Genomic DNA, 13,823 nt, shown 5'->3' on the forward strand with positions numbered 1-13,823 from the left:
TTATTAAAAATCAACATATATTCATTTTAATTTTCGTTTATTAAAAATTAGAAGAAAATTTTGTATTAAATTTTTTAATTAATTAATATAAAAAATAACAAAATTTAATAACTAATATTTTTATTTTTTTCTCCAAATTAAATTTAATATTTTATTCATATATATATATATATATATATATATTTGTGAATAAAATATCAAATTTTTATGCAAAATAAATAAATGAATGGATGTTTAAAAAATCTTGTAGTATCCTTTCAATATTAAACTTTGTTAATTTTTCAAATATTTAAAAAAAAAAAAAAAAAAAAAAAAAATGTCGTTTCTTTATTTCCCAATGCGATTTTCCAAAATACATAAATCCCCTCATCCCCTCCATCTCATTGAAAGGAACACACAACCTAACTTGGGATGCAGGGTCATGAAGATACAACCAATAATTTTTTTTGGGGTTTTATAGAATGGCAAACGTAGGGTCATGAATATACAATCTATAGATTCTTTTGGGGTTTCATACAATGCCAAAGAAAGACCCTGTTTCTTTGTGTACAGTATAGAAATCCAAACACACATTGCACGTGTTTTATTTGGGCATGTGTTTTCGTGGACCCTAATTTTAGACTTTATGCATTTAATAACAATTGCGTAGTGTAAAAATCGAACTCACCTTCAAACTTCCTTCCACGATCCTTTTTCTGTTTATGTGGGCTGACCCAACAAAACACGTGGTCGGTCGCCCCCTTCTTCAACAGCCGCCTTCTGAGAATCCGCCTTTGAGAATTTGCTTTCACTTGCCAATAAATACGCCCCGGCTCCCCCGGCCCTCTTGTGATTAAATTCACAATCAATTCCTTACCGCGAAGGCAGCCTCTGAGTCGACTCACGCCCCGACTCCCCCGGCCCTCTTATGATTAAATTCACAATCAATTCCTTACCGCGAAGGCAGCCTCTGAGTCGGCTCGAGCATTAAAGAAACAACAGCAATCATCCGCCATGGGTTTCAACGACGGTAATGCAGATTACAATTCGACGGTAATGGCCATTGGCAGCAAAATCATGGTGGCAGCCGTTGTACTTCTCTTCACCGCAGTTCTCTTCGTTCTGGGTCTGCATATTTATGCGCGCTACTTCTGGGGGCGCAGGAGATCTTTCCGACGCCATCGTCTAGCCTTTGCCAGCGAGCAGGATCCCCCAAGGCTCCAGAATGTCGGCCTTGCCAAATCAGCGATAGAAGCGCTTCCCGTGTTCGTCTATCAGTCGGAGAATCACAAAGAGGGGCTCGAGTGCGCCGTCTGTTTGTGCGAATTTGAAGAGAACGAGAAGGCCAGACTGCTCCCCAAATGCCATCACACCTTCCACATCGACTGCATCGACATGTGGTTCCACTCGCACTCGACTTGCCCGCTGTGTCGAGCCAGCGCCCAGCCCGACACGCCCGCCGATTCCGTCGTGGTCCTAATAGACGACATGGCGGCCACATCTGGGACAGCCTCCGAAACCGACCAGCAGGTGCTACTGCCCACAGTTTCAGAGGGCAACGCATCGACCTCAATGGAACCTGACAGCGACATCGACCTTTGCCCTTCGTGCAGGCACAACGAGGTTCTACCGTCTCCGACTTATCCCACCAACATGCTTTTCTGGCAGAGGGTTTCTTCCATGTCAAACTCCGACCAAGCGACGACATCGACTTCTGGTAAAACCCTCGAAAAAATCACCATCGACATACCGCGAAGAGTCGGCAGTTTTCCTTCTCCCAGGCAATTCTCGAGCGATGGTCAGCAGGAATTTTCGCCGTGTGGGCAATCGCTCAAATCCCCTGGCATTCGTCTTCGTTCACTGAAGAAACTACTAAGCGCAGACAAGAAGGCCGTTCCACCTAGTCCAGATGGTGGTAGAAATATTCACCTTGAGCCAGAGAGTCCATCATCATAGTTGAAAGCTAGGGTTTATTGAGACCATGAGAGTCATTTCGGAGGGGTTGGATAACTTGGGTCACTTGTCGTTTCTGACTATTCACAGATTAGATACCTCTCTTAGGAATAAGAATCACCAGCTTCTCCTAGGCAGAAGAATCTAACAACGGTTAAAAGGGCCTTGAGGCTTTCAGCTTGGAGAGTCAAACGCTGCATACAGTGCGGGGTTCATTGTTGCCCTTTATTCTTTTTCATTTCTTGCTTACAAATTGTGTATATGTAAAATTAATAAACAGCACTACTACTTGCTGTGGTTTGTATACATATTTTTTCAGAGAAGGCAAGGCTCACAAGCAATGCCAGAGAATAGCCAATCTGACTTCTGAGAAATAATATAATCTCGGGCCTCTAGTAATGGCTTATGATTTGAGATGAGATTCTGTTGGCGTAAACGGATAGTTTTAGGTATTTGACAAATTTTCTAATTCATCGGTCAATTAAATGTTATCATTTTTGTCTAATTTTGTCTAACGATTTTAGGTTTTTAAATTTTTTTTGGTTGGAATTTGATAAAAAATATTTTGTCAAATTATGATATTTTGTTGTTTAAAATATTTTTTTATTATATATAGATTTAACATCTTAAAAAATTACTAATATTAAAATTGTGAAGAGTTCACAACTTAAACTTAAAAATCTAACAAATCTTTACAAAATTCTCAACAAATTCCATAAAATAATAAACTGAAAAAAAATAAAACTATATATAACAAATAAACTAAAACAATTTTATATACCATACACACTTTATGCTATTATAAATTATATACATCACCTACAAAGTTGTGTATATCATTTTACTAGACAAAAACTTTGTTACCTTTTTATAATTGTTATGGACATTCTCTCCTTTGGTGATCTTTCTTATTCTTTAAATCTGGAACTTTTAAATCTTAATCTTTCTCTTTCTCTAAAATGTAAAGTTATATACTTTTGTTTATTCAAATTAATTAATTAATTAATATATATATGTAAAAGAAAAATTAACATGATAAAAATAGCTTTGGATTTTCTAAATCTTAATCTTTCTTTTTTTCTAAAATTTAACATTATACATTTTTGGTTATTCAAATATATATTTTTGGTTAAAAAAATTACGCGGATAAAAGTACCTATTTCAATTTATAGATATAATTTTAGAAAATTTTAAATTTTTATAAATGAAAGAACATGATTTAAAGATAGGCGAATATTCTTAGTTGCATAGCATGATTGATCAATGTTTGTGATTTTCCGGAGGGTTGTCCAAGGGTCACTTCTTGCACGTCACCTTGTTGGAAAATTATTTTTTAATTAATATCCTTTGTCGTTCTATTTGGCATTTCGATTCCTGCATGGCCTGTCACCACATACATCGCTCACATGTTTGATTCCTGCATTTCCTGCCACGATACTCATCGCTCACATCTCAGAAGGGATTCTATTGGCTTTTATATATGTTTTCAGGCTGATTTCTACACTTTGATTTACCTAAATTTTAAACCCATTATATTCTTCAAAAACCTCTGGAAGAAATCTCAGCGTTTGCATTGCCTGCCACCATACTCATGGCTCACATCTAAGAAGGGAATCTACTGGCTTTTATATATGTTTTCACGCTGATTTCTACATTTTGATTTATCTAAATTTTAACCCGTTATATCTTTCAAAAACCTCTGGAAAAAATTCCAGGGTCTGTCGCTTTGAAATGTGATTTGCTCCTTATATCCTTAAACCAAAAATAAAAGTGGGAGCCTGCCGTAAACTAGTTTGATAGTGGATATGTGGCTCTCTTGTTGCATGAAATTGTTGTTGGCTTTTTTGTGTTTTAATATATTAATTAAAATATATATTTGTAAGATTTAGGTATTTATCAAGTTATAGAACTGAACTGAATCGTGTAGGAGACAAGTTGTGGACTCGAACTAGGGTTCTACTCTGACCTTGCCATGTCAGTGAGGGGTCTTTAGGCCCCCTCCTTCCGTGAAATTGTAGTTAGTAAAGGTAAGGAGCCAGAATTATCTCTTTCTACAAAATTGACCACTATAATGCTTTCAAGAAGCCCAATACCAATCGCTCAGGAGAGGGAGGGGCAAGGAAAAGCACTGACAAATAATCTCACTCTCAACGTGCAAGGTCCAATGGAAAAGTTATTACTCCGTCGCAAGTTGTCAACCATTGCAAGCCCAAAACTAAGAAGATATTGACCCTAGAGACCAGATGTAGCAAATTATCGAGACCACATGCAGGAGCATGCAATCATTTGTAAATTCATGGGCTTCTGGTGACAGAAAAAACCCTCAACTAGTGGATCCAAACAAAATGGTGCCAAAAGGGAGAGATTAGGCTTTAGCTAGGTTCCAAAGGATTATTTATAGTAATTTTCGATTTGATGGAGGAAAAGGATCGTATCTTTGAGGGAGGCCCATACGTTTTCAACTTGACTTGTCTCTACATGTGATATTGGAAAGAGAATTTCACCCTAGAGAAGGAGGATTTCACAAGGGTACTTGTATGGGTTCAATTATACTCCCTACCCACAAACGACTTGTCTCCTTCAGTCCTTAAAGGCATTGGAGACATAATAGGAGAATACATCAAAATGTCGAAAGGAAATGGAGCAGGGAACTATGTCTCATATGCTTGTATCTGTGTCTATTTGGATGTATCGGGAGCTCTCCCATAAGCCATAAAATTAGTGTTTAGGGATGAAGTGTGCCTCCAGAGTATAGATTATGAGCACATACCATTTAGATGTCGGAAATGTCATGAACACGGGCATCTTTCCATGGATTTCCAACAAAATGTTTCCCATCCAACTAATCCTCAAACTCAAAAGAGAATGGATGAACAATTCTTTATGAAAGTAGCTCCGAGAAACAAAAACAACCGAAAGCCCCAAGGGAATCAAGCTTCAGGGTCTCAATCCAACAGAAATAAATTTGAAGCCCTGAGTGAGGAATAGGAGAAACAAGAAAAGGAGAAAACTACAATGCATGAAGGTGTCATCAATCAATCGGCGCAGAACCACTAGACTCTAGAACAAGAAGCAAACCCAAACGCAAACCTCAATGATGTCGGAAAAGGGATTGAAGATATAGAAATGGAGCAAGAAGAAAAGTGAAAAAGCTGAGGAGGAGATAGAAGAGGTTATAGGAGGTATGGATCTCAACACAATTGCAGAAGTATGGGAAAAGAAAGGCCTAGCGGCTATACCAGAGGAGTATATTTAGAAAATAAAGGAAGCATAACTATACCAAGAAGAACTTAAGAAAGCTACAATAAAGAGACAATATGGAGACCACAACAACACAGGCATAAAATCTCACATCCCATACAATCAATACAATCCCAAAGGAGTGGGAAGGAAAAGAGGTAGAAAACCAACCAATCAAATATTGCAAAAAATGGGAGTAAGATTGGTCAATGAAGGCAAGGTAAGCGCCCTAACCTAACTCAAATACCTTCTCAATGAATTTATCTCATGGAATATAAGAGGTCTGAATGGACCCACAAAAAGAAGGATTTTAAAGGAGAAAATAATGGCAAGTAAACCAAAGACAGTGCTTATTCAGGAAACTAAGATAGGAATAGAGGATATCCCCGCTCTTCAAAAGAAGTGTTGCAAAGGCTATAACTTCATAGCAAACACTGTGAGAGGCATCACAAGAGGTTAGTTAACAATCTGGAATGACAAGCTATTAGATCTTAAAACATCCATAGCTACTTGGAACTTAATAAAAACCGTCTTTCAACTAAATGGAGCTCCTAAAACACTATTTGTTCCCAATGTTTACGATCTGCACAAAGTTGCTGATAGAATTCACACATTGAACACCTTAAAGAAAATCCATGAAGAGTTGCCTTACTCCCATAAAATTATAGTGTGGTGATTTCAATATGATACTTAACCTTTCTCAGAAAAAAGGAGGTCTCGAGAAAAAGGATAAAGATGTAAAAGCTTTTAGGGAGGCCCTAGCTCTAATGGAAATGATGGATGTTCAAACTACCAATAACATCTATACTTGGGACAACAGAAGGGGCGGTAACAGACAAATAGCTTCACGTCTCGATAGGTTCCTAATCTCGGAATCCATCCTCCTAACAACCCAAGAGATAGATGGAAAAATCCTACCTCACGTAGGCTTTGATAACTGGCCCAATTCCTTGAAGATCGACATCTTAGGAGCCCCTAAGAATAGACCCTTCAGATTCGAAGCTTTTTGGCTAGACCACCCAGACTTCCAAGCCAACATGAAGGAATGGTGGAATGAGACTCTCCCCCAAAGAGGATCCAAAATGTTTAGATTTCAACAAACTAAAGCACATCAAGAATAGAATCAAACATTGGAACAAAGAAATTTTTGGGAACATTCTCAAGGACAAAAAAGACCTTGAGAAGCTAATGGAAGAACTCTAACATAACATTATTCAAAATGGAATCACAAATCAAATGAAGCAAGAGGAGAAATACCTCCAATGAATATGGGAAGAAAGAGCCAAGAAAGAAGAGAAATTGTGGAAACAAAAATCAATAATCCAATGGTTAAAAGGTGGGGAGCACAACACCAAGTTCTTCCATAGATCTATGATTTAGCATAGGAAGACAAACATGATCCCATCCTTTAAAAAATAGATGGAGAAGTGGTATGCTCTTAGGAGGAAATATCCGAGTGATTGAACACCTTCTTTGGAAGCCTCCTTGTTTAGACCAACCCAGATAGGTCCCCCGCCATCAGGGAGACAGTAAACATTATTCCTACAATCCTGAATCAAGATCATAAAACTATGCTTCTCAAAGAAATCACCATGTAATAAGTAGAGGAGGTTGTAATGTCAGTGCCTTCAGGAAAGGCCCCCAAGAAAAATGGATTCACCGCTAAATTTTTCAAAGCCTGTTGGTCTACAATAAAGTAGGAATTCCACTCCATCGTGGAAGACTCGAGAAAAGACAAAATGGTGTTCGGTGCCCTTAATGCAACATTATTAACTCTCATTCTCGAGGAAGAGGGAGTGGACACCCCAGACAGATTATGTCCTATAGCCCTTTGTAATGCTATCTATAAGATCAACTCCAAGGTCATAACCAATAGTCTCAAAACATTGTTTCCACTCCTAGTTTCTCCTAATCAATCAAGATATGTGGAAGGAGGAGGATATTGGACAACATTATTCTCTACCATGAGACAATCCACTCGCTTCAAATATCTAGGAAGTTAGGGATGCTAGTGCAACTCAATATGTCAAAAGGTTTTGAAAAAATAAGTTGGCAGTACATGAGGGAAGTTCTCAAAGCTTTTGACTTCCACAAAGACTGGATTAAATGGATCATGGCCCTAGTTTCAGGTGCCTTCTTCTCTATTCTTCTCAATGATTCCCCCACCCAACCCTTCATTCCTTCCCCCGGCATAAGGCAAGGTGACCCCCTATCTCGTTTCCTCTTCATCCTCATGGTTGATGGTCTAGGAAGAACAATATAGGCTTCCTAGATCAATAATCATTTGACAGGGTTAAAACTTCATGACAACTGTCTTTATGGGAAGCCTTTCTCTTCCACCCATCAAAAGTTCATATATGGCACCATCTTTATGGGAAGCCCAACTGTTGCAGAGGCTAGAACAATTAAGCACATTTTGAACCTCTTTTCTGAAGCCTTAGGGACCACTGTCAATCTGCATAAATCTAAAATATTTTTCTTCAACACCCCTCCCCTTATCCAATGAAACATTATCAGAATCCTTGGGTTTCATAACTGCTCCCTCCCCTCTAAATATTTGGGCATCCCTCTCACTAACAAGCCCCTCAAGAAGTCCACTTGGGAAGACCTTCTAACTCGAAATCAAAATAAACTCTGCAATTGGATCTTTAGGTCCCTTAATCTAGCAGGTTTTCTTCTTGTAAAATATGTGTTGAAAGCTATGCCCCTATACCTTTTCTTGGCCCTTGCTACCCTCGAATATGTCCTGAACCCCATTTGAAGCATTCAAAGGAATTTCCTTTAGAGAGGCTCCGAGCAAAAAAGGAAATGGGCCCTAGTAGGATGGGACAAGCTCTGCAAGCAAAAACATTCAGGAGGGCTCGATTTGAGAGACCCGAAACTAATGAGAAATTACTTAGGAGAAAAAACTTGGTGGAAGTGGTTGGACACCTCCACCACTCCTTGGGCTTAGCTTTGGAAAGCAAAATACACCTCAAGTAAAAAACATAAATATATCATTCCACTATCAGGTCAGGTCATGGGATTTGCTATCTGGAACCAGGCATGGAAGAACAAATGGATAGTCCAACAACATAGCTTTTGGGAGGTTCGTAATGGAAAAAACACTCTCTTCTGGGAGGATGCATGACAACAACTCTTGAATCTAAATGAAGAAAACCATGCCCCCTTGCAAAGGCTAATGCAAGGTAAAGGAAAAACTCCAGTGGCTCAAGACTTGAAACCTATCCCTCAAGGAAGACAATGGAGAGAATGGCTTGGAAGACAGGAATAGAAACCCTCCCAGACAATTTTGATTTGGAAAGATTCGAAGGACTTCTGCAAGAGAGCCAGATCCCAATAGATCAGGAAGATGATAAATTAAGATGGGGCAGAAACTTGACAGGTGTCTTTATACTCAAGGAAGCCTATGGCTACTTGGACAATTACAAATAATTGGAACAGAGTCTGCGATGGATTTCTTTATGGGAAAAACAACAGTGGTAGAAAATTACACTCTTTTTCTAGTTAGTCCTCCATGGTAAATTCCTCACATGGGATAACCTTATAAAACGTGGGTTTATGGGCCCATCTTGATGTTGTATTTGTGAGAACTAGGAGGAATCTATTAAACACCTCTTGAATTCATGTGTTTATGCCTCAATTCCTGGAGTCGGGGGATGAGGTTTTTAGGATGACAAACATGAAATGAGCTTTTGTTCAAGCCATCATGGATAGCTGTAGACCTCATTTTACCTCTCACCCTGTTGTCAATAGAGCTTGGAACTTATTTCTAGGGGCCCTTTGCTCGATAATTTGGAAAGAAAGGAACATGAAAATTTTCAGAAATTTATAGGTTACAAGGGAGATTCTTCTTACGAAAGTAAAGAAGATAATACAAGAATTGGTCTCTATTTCTAGTCTTCCTCCCATGCAAGGACCTCTGGGTGTTGCATACTTTTATATCCTTTAGCTCCTCAACCTAGAAAACATTCCCCCCTTCGTTACCAAAATTCCCTCCTTCAACTTTGATATCCCTGACACCTGGTCCCCCCCTCCAAGCACCAATGTTATCAAGCTCAATTACGATGGGGCCTCTAAGGGAAAACCAGGGATTGTGGGATTTGGAGGAATCTTCATAAATCAAAAGGGTGAATTTCTCTGGATCTACTATGGGAAATTAGGGATCAACACTAACAATGCATCCAAGCTTCAGGCTATGGAGCACGGACTCGAGATCACCAGGTCTAAGCAATTTGTCCCTCTAATTATCAAAGGGGACTCAATGTTGGCCACCCTTGTTGTCTGTAAGCTCCATAATGACACTCTAGTCAACAAAGTGACTGCTAACTAGAGGCTCACGAGAATCTAAAATGCATCCATCAAGACATCATCAACCTAAGTGGGGTCCACTTCCATGCGGTCAAGAGAAAGGCCAATATTGTGGCAAACTGGCTGGAAAACAAGGGAACATCTAACAACAACATGTTAACCTCCCATTCATGACATGAATTAACCAACAACCTAAAAGGAAATTGGACACCCATGCATGGTGTGATCTCTAGCTTCAATCCATAGGGTTAATTCAGCCCAGAAGGAAATTGGACACCCATGGATGTCTATAAATACAAGTAAAGTGACCCTCATTTAGAGATTATAAATCATTCACATTTCTTGGTTTTGGCTCGCACAAGTTTGATGTTGGTTCACAGAAGAAGGTTCACTCAGGTCTGAAATTTAAGGGTTTGAAGCTCGCACATGTAATTAAAGCTTTTGGTTCTCAGCCACAAGGATGCTACAAGATAATTTTGGTTGCAACAACAGGCACCCAATCCTATGAGTGTTTTTGGAGGGTTTTAGTCGCACACACTGTTACCAGGAAAAGTGTCTAATTAGAACTTCTCTATCCCACTAAGATGTAACAGCTGCCTTAGAAACAAACAGAGAAAAACTACTTTTGTATTTCCTTTATGAACTATAGATAGAGAGGAATAGAAAGAACCAACCTGTGTCTTGCGCTAATCCTTTGATCCAATCCCTCTCTTCTCTGACAGCTTCCAGCTACTTGCTCCCTTACTTGCCCAACTTCACTAAGTACCTGTAAGATCACAGAAGAAGAAAACTATACAAAGACATGGATCTATATTCATAAACAACTTAGGATCAGATTTAAGCTAACCATACAAATGTAACAAGCATCAATGATACAAAAGCATGGAGGAAAAACTCAAATAGTTTTTATTGATAAACAAGAAGATCCAGGAGGAGTTACAACCGATGATTCCTGACCCAGCAAAGAAGCCCCTCTTCACCTCCAACAAAGCATAAATCACCCAATACTCTAATATTTGTCTCAAAACCAACAGCAATTCCTTGCAATGTGCAAAATTCCAGCCTCTGGATCTCTGGGATGAGGGATCCATATATAGATGTATGCAAGGAGGATGAGTCAGCTTGTGATTTGATTAGTGTCTTCTCTCTGTCTTCTTGCTTCCACTTGGAGACTGAAGGCCTCTTACTCATCCTTGGTCGAATTCAGTGAGGCAAGTTTCATAGGAGAAGATTCTGGAAGCTTCCATTGTCTCTCCACCTCGCGGAATGGCACTGCCATTTGTCATTTCTTGCCCAACACACCCTCATAGTGCATTTAGGTGCGTTGCAATGCATCTAGCTAGTGTGGTTAGGTGCTATGAAACGCACCTAGCCAGTGGAGCAGCTGAAATGATCCCGTTTTGACTGATTCTGAGCAGTTTCTGGTGGAGAACTTCTGGGAGAAGATGTAATTTGTTGACCTTGTTCCTTTAGGGGTTGGAACAACACTTTTAGGGACTTAGGAGCCCTTGGTTTATGGACATTTCATGCTTGGAGCTGTAAGGCACAAAAATGTCTATAATAGTTGCCCCCTAAAGTATGAGGCCGTTAATCGGGTGAAATGCTTTATTATGAGGATCCGAAGTTCTTTCAATGCTGGGAGGAGACCTGTAATAAGATACAATACAATACATTATCTTCATACTGTTTTTTCATGATCTAGCTGAGGCGGGCATTCCCATGCTCAGCTTTATAAATTCATTTTTATGTACATAGGACAGACAATCGTCTGAGTGTAGACTGATGATTCTGATAGAGTCATCATCCTTTTGGTAGGATGATTATCTGTGTTGCAATGCTTGTACATTTAATGTCTTTATTTCCCTGAATATATATCGCAGCCCGGATGGATGAAACTAGATCCGGGGTCTTCAATCTCGTCCGATCTTCACTCAAAGTACAAGTCGATCCATGTGAGAAATGTCCTGAAGTCGAACATGGAAAGACATCGCTTGATTACCAGTCAATGATGTAAACTGTTAACAAGTGTGAGAGGAATCACCGATAATGATAATGATCCTCAAGGTACTGCAGTACAATTCACGTGGTGTGAATAAAGGATTTGGCGTCGAACACCACGCAAAATCTTTCGGTCGAAGGTCATTGATGTAAACCTGTCACCGGAAGTGAGAAACTTGCCATTGAGGCATGCAAGTTTCAAAGTACTGAATGGGGTGTTCCTAGACCAACTTCTTGGATAATGAGCTGATGTCGACAAGAAGTGATCCATCACAGGAGGGCCTTAATGAATCCCACATCAATGACACGGAACGGAGCAAATGATTTTGATGGAGGTGAAAACGATCTGATGATATACGGTTCAGGGTGGCGGTCATGAAAGAATGGAGTATAATTTATGGTAGTGGGTGGGACACAGGTGGCTTCTCTGGATGATTTCTCTTGAACATGTCGGCGACACTGATGTGATGGATTGGTAGCATTAACCCCAAATGTGGATGGTATGGTGTGACCATGGCGATGTGACTGGTGAATGAAACAACCCAACCCGACTCGGACACGGATTGGAAGTGTCATGTTCAAGAGCGACTTGCTACCAATAAAGATTCTTTGAGTTTTCTTCCCAATTTTTCCCCAGTCATTGCTGACCAGTACCTCTTTATTTTTGTCAAGCTTGAGGAGGATAACATATGCTTGTTCTATAATTTTCCCTTCGGGCAAACCCATCGCTATGTTTTAACGAGCCTAGCGATAGTGAAACTCGTTCTCGTCTAAAGACAAGTTTGTCGCTATTAATCTTTTTAACGAGTTTAACGACAAAGATAACTCGGTCCTTTTCATTTTTAGAGAGTCTGAAAAGGTACGTAAAGATAACTCCAAAATTCCTTTTTCGTCATCTAATCCCTTAAGTCTGAAAAATTATAAAACAATACAGAAGGGATGAATTTTCGATAGTTTTAACGAGCCGAACAAAACAAGCGCTCGATATTTTTGTGCAATAATCCCTCAGGTCCAAAAAGATTAAAATCTAGAGGAGGGATAGCACTTCCTGTCCCTTTAACGAGCTGGAAGGCCAAGGACTCAGCAATCTTTTCATATTTTACGAGTCAGTTGAAAAGAGCTTAAAGAAGACTCGTCTTTTGAGGAACGAGTGATAAAATGGGTAGCAGCTGATTCCAGGTAAGGTTTGGAATTTTCCAATCACGGCAGTGTCACAAGGATGGCTAGTGAAATCACTCTTCGCAGCTGTTCCTCAAAATGGGTAAACAATCAAGTGGAGTTGAATGATCGGCCAATGAAAAAGTGGAGGTGACGGTGCAAACACGACCAAGGCTTTAATGGCTGAAGTGCTACATTCACGGTGGTTATTTACCAGGGAATAGTTCATTTTTTAACGAGTTTAAACGCGGGTGGAAACATTTGCTCAGTGCGGGTTTATTTTTTAACGAGCTTGAACCTTGCGGTAACACTGCTCGATTAATCCAGTCGTATGATAAGAATGTCTCATATAAAACGGAAATTTTTAGAGTTTTGCCCCACATCCTTTCTTTATGCAAGTTAGGAGACAACCAATCCTACAAGTTTAAAGGGTTAGAGGTCCTAAAAATTTAAAAAATAAATAGTCGCTCTTTGCTTGCACTCCAAAAGGTTTGCATGCCCCCAGGTATAAAACAGAGTTTCAAGGTTACCTCTACTTCTATCCGCCAAAACATTTGTTTTACTGAGAGAGGCCTACCTCTTACAGGTTACCCAAAGATTGTTCTGTTCACAGCGCAAACAAAACACTTCTTTGGCAATGTCTACCGAAATAAACAAAGGTGAACGGATGATATAGTGAGACCATCCCTGACATAACTTTGACAAGAGAATCTTGTTCTAGAATAACCCCCTCTTCCAATCACGGACGAGGGTACAGACTAGTCATATTCTCCCGCGGAAACCTACCCTATACCCGAAGTTTTCCTGCCGAAGCAGACCAGGGTGCATGCCCCCTGGGTTTCAGTCATGTCCCCCCGAATTACTCGCGCTCATCGGGTGGACGGACTGGAGATTGAGACATTTCTTGCGTGAAAAGACCATTCAGGGATGGTATATGACTATTTGCTATGCGTGATCTGGGAAATGAAAGCTGGTCCACGAGCTTGACCACTCTTCCTTCGTGCGGAAAACACATCACTCTAAAGAGTGATGAGACAATGGCTCTCATGCAATAAATATAGTCTCGTCCAAGGAGTAGATTGTAATCTAGGGGTCCTTGAACTACCATTACGTTCATGTGAATGGTTTTCCCTCTCAATGTTATGGGCACATCGGGAAGGATCCCTAAAGGTCGACTGGTTCCT

The 13,823-nt window shown here is 39.8% G+C and overlaps 1 protein-coding gene across 1 annotated transcript; it reads left to right on the top strand.

Annotated features, from left to right (window-relative positions):
* The first annotated feature begins 518 nt into the window (after window positions 1–518).
* Window positions 519–2,346, top strand: LOC149175065 (RING-H2 finger protein ATL2-like). The gene has a single exon (XM_089422750.1). It carries the CDS (start codon window positions 994–996, stop codon window positions 1,933–1,935), a length of 942 nt encoding a protein of 313 aa, XP_089278876.1. The 5' UTR covers window positions 519–993; the 3' UTR covers window positions 1,936–2,346.
* The last annotated feature ends 11,477 nt before the right edge of the window (window positions 2,347–13,823 follow it).

This window comes from Pinus tabuliformis, chromosome 4_1, assembly GCF_031772625.1.
Source record: "Pinus tabuliformis cultivar Carrire ecotype Pingquan chromosome 4_1, CPIR1, whole genome shotgun sequence".
In the NCBI taxonomy this organism is placed as follows: domain Eukaryota; kingdom Viridiplantae; phylum Streptophyta; class Pinopsida; order Pinales; family Pinaceae; genus Pinus; species Pinus tabuliformis.

What these genes read in the sequence shown, in the direction of transcription:
- LOC149175065 (XM_089422750.1), top strand. Translation starts at nt 994, where the DNA reads ATGGGTTTCAACGACGGTAATGCAGATTACAATTCGACGGTAATGGCC.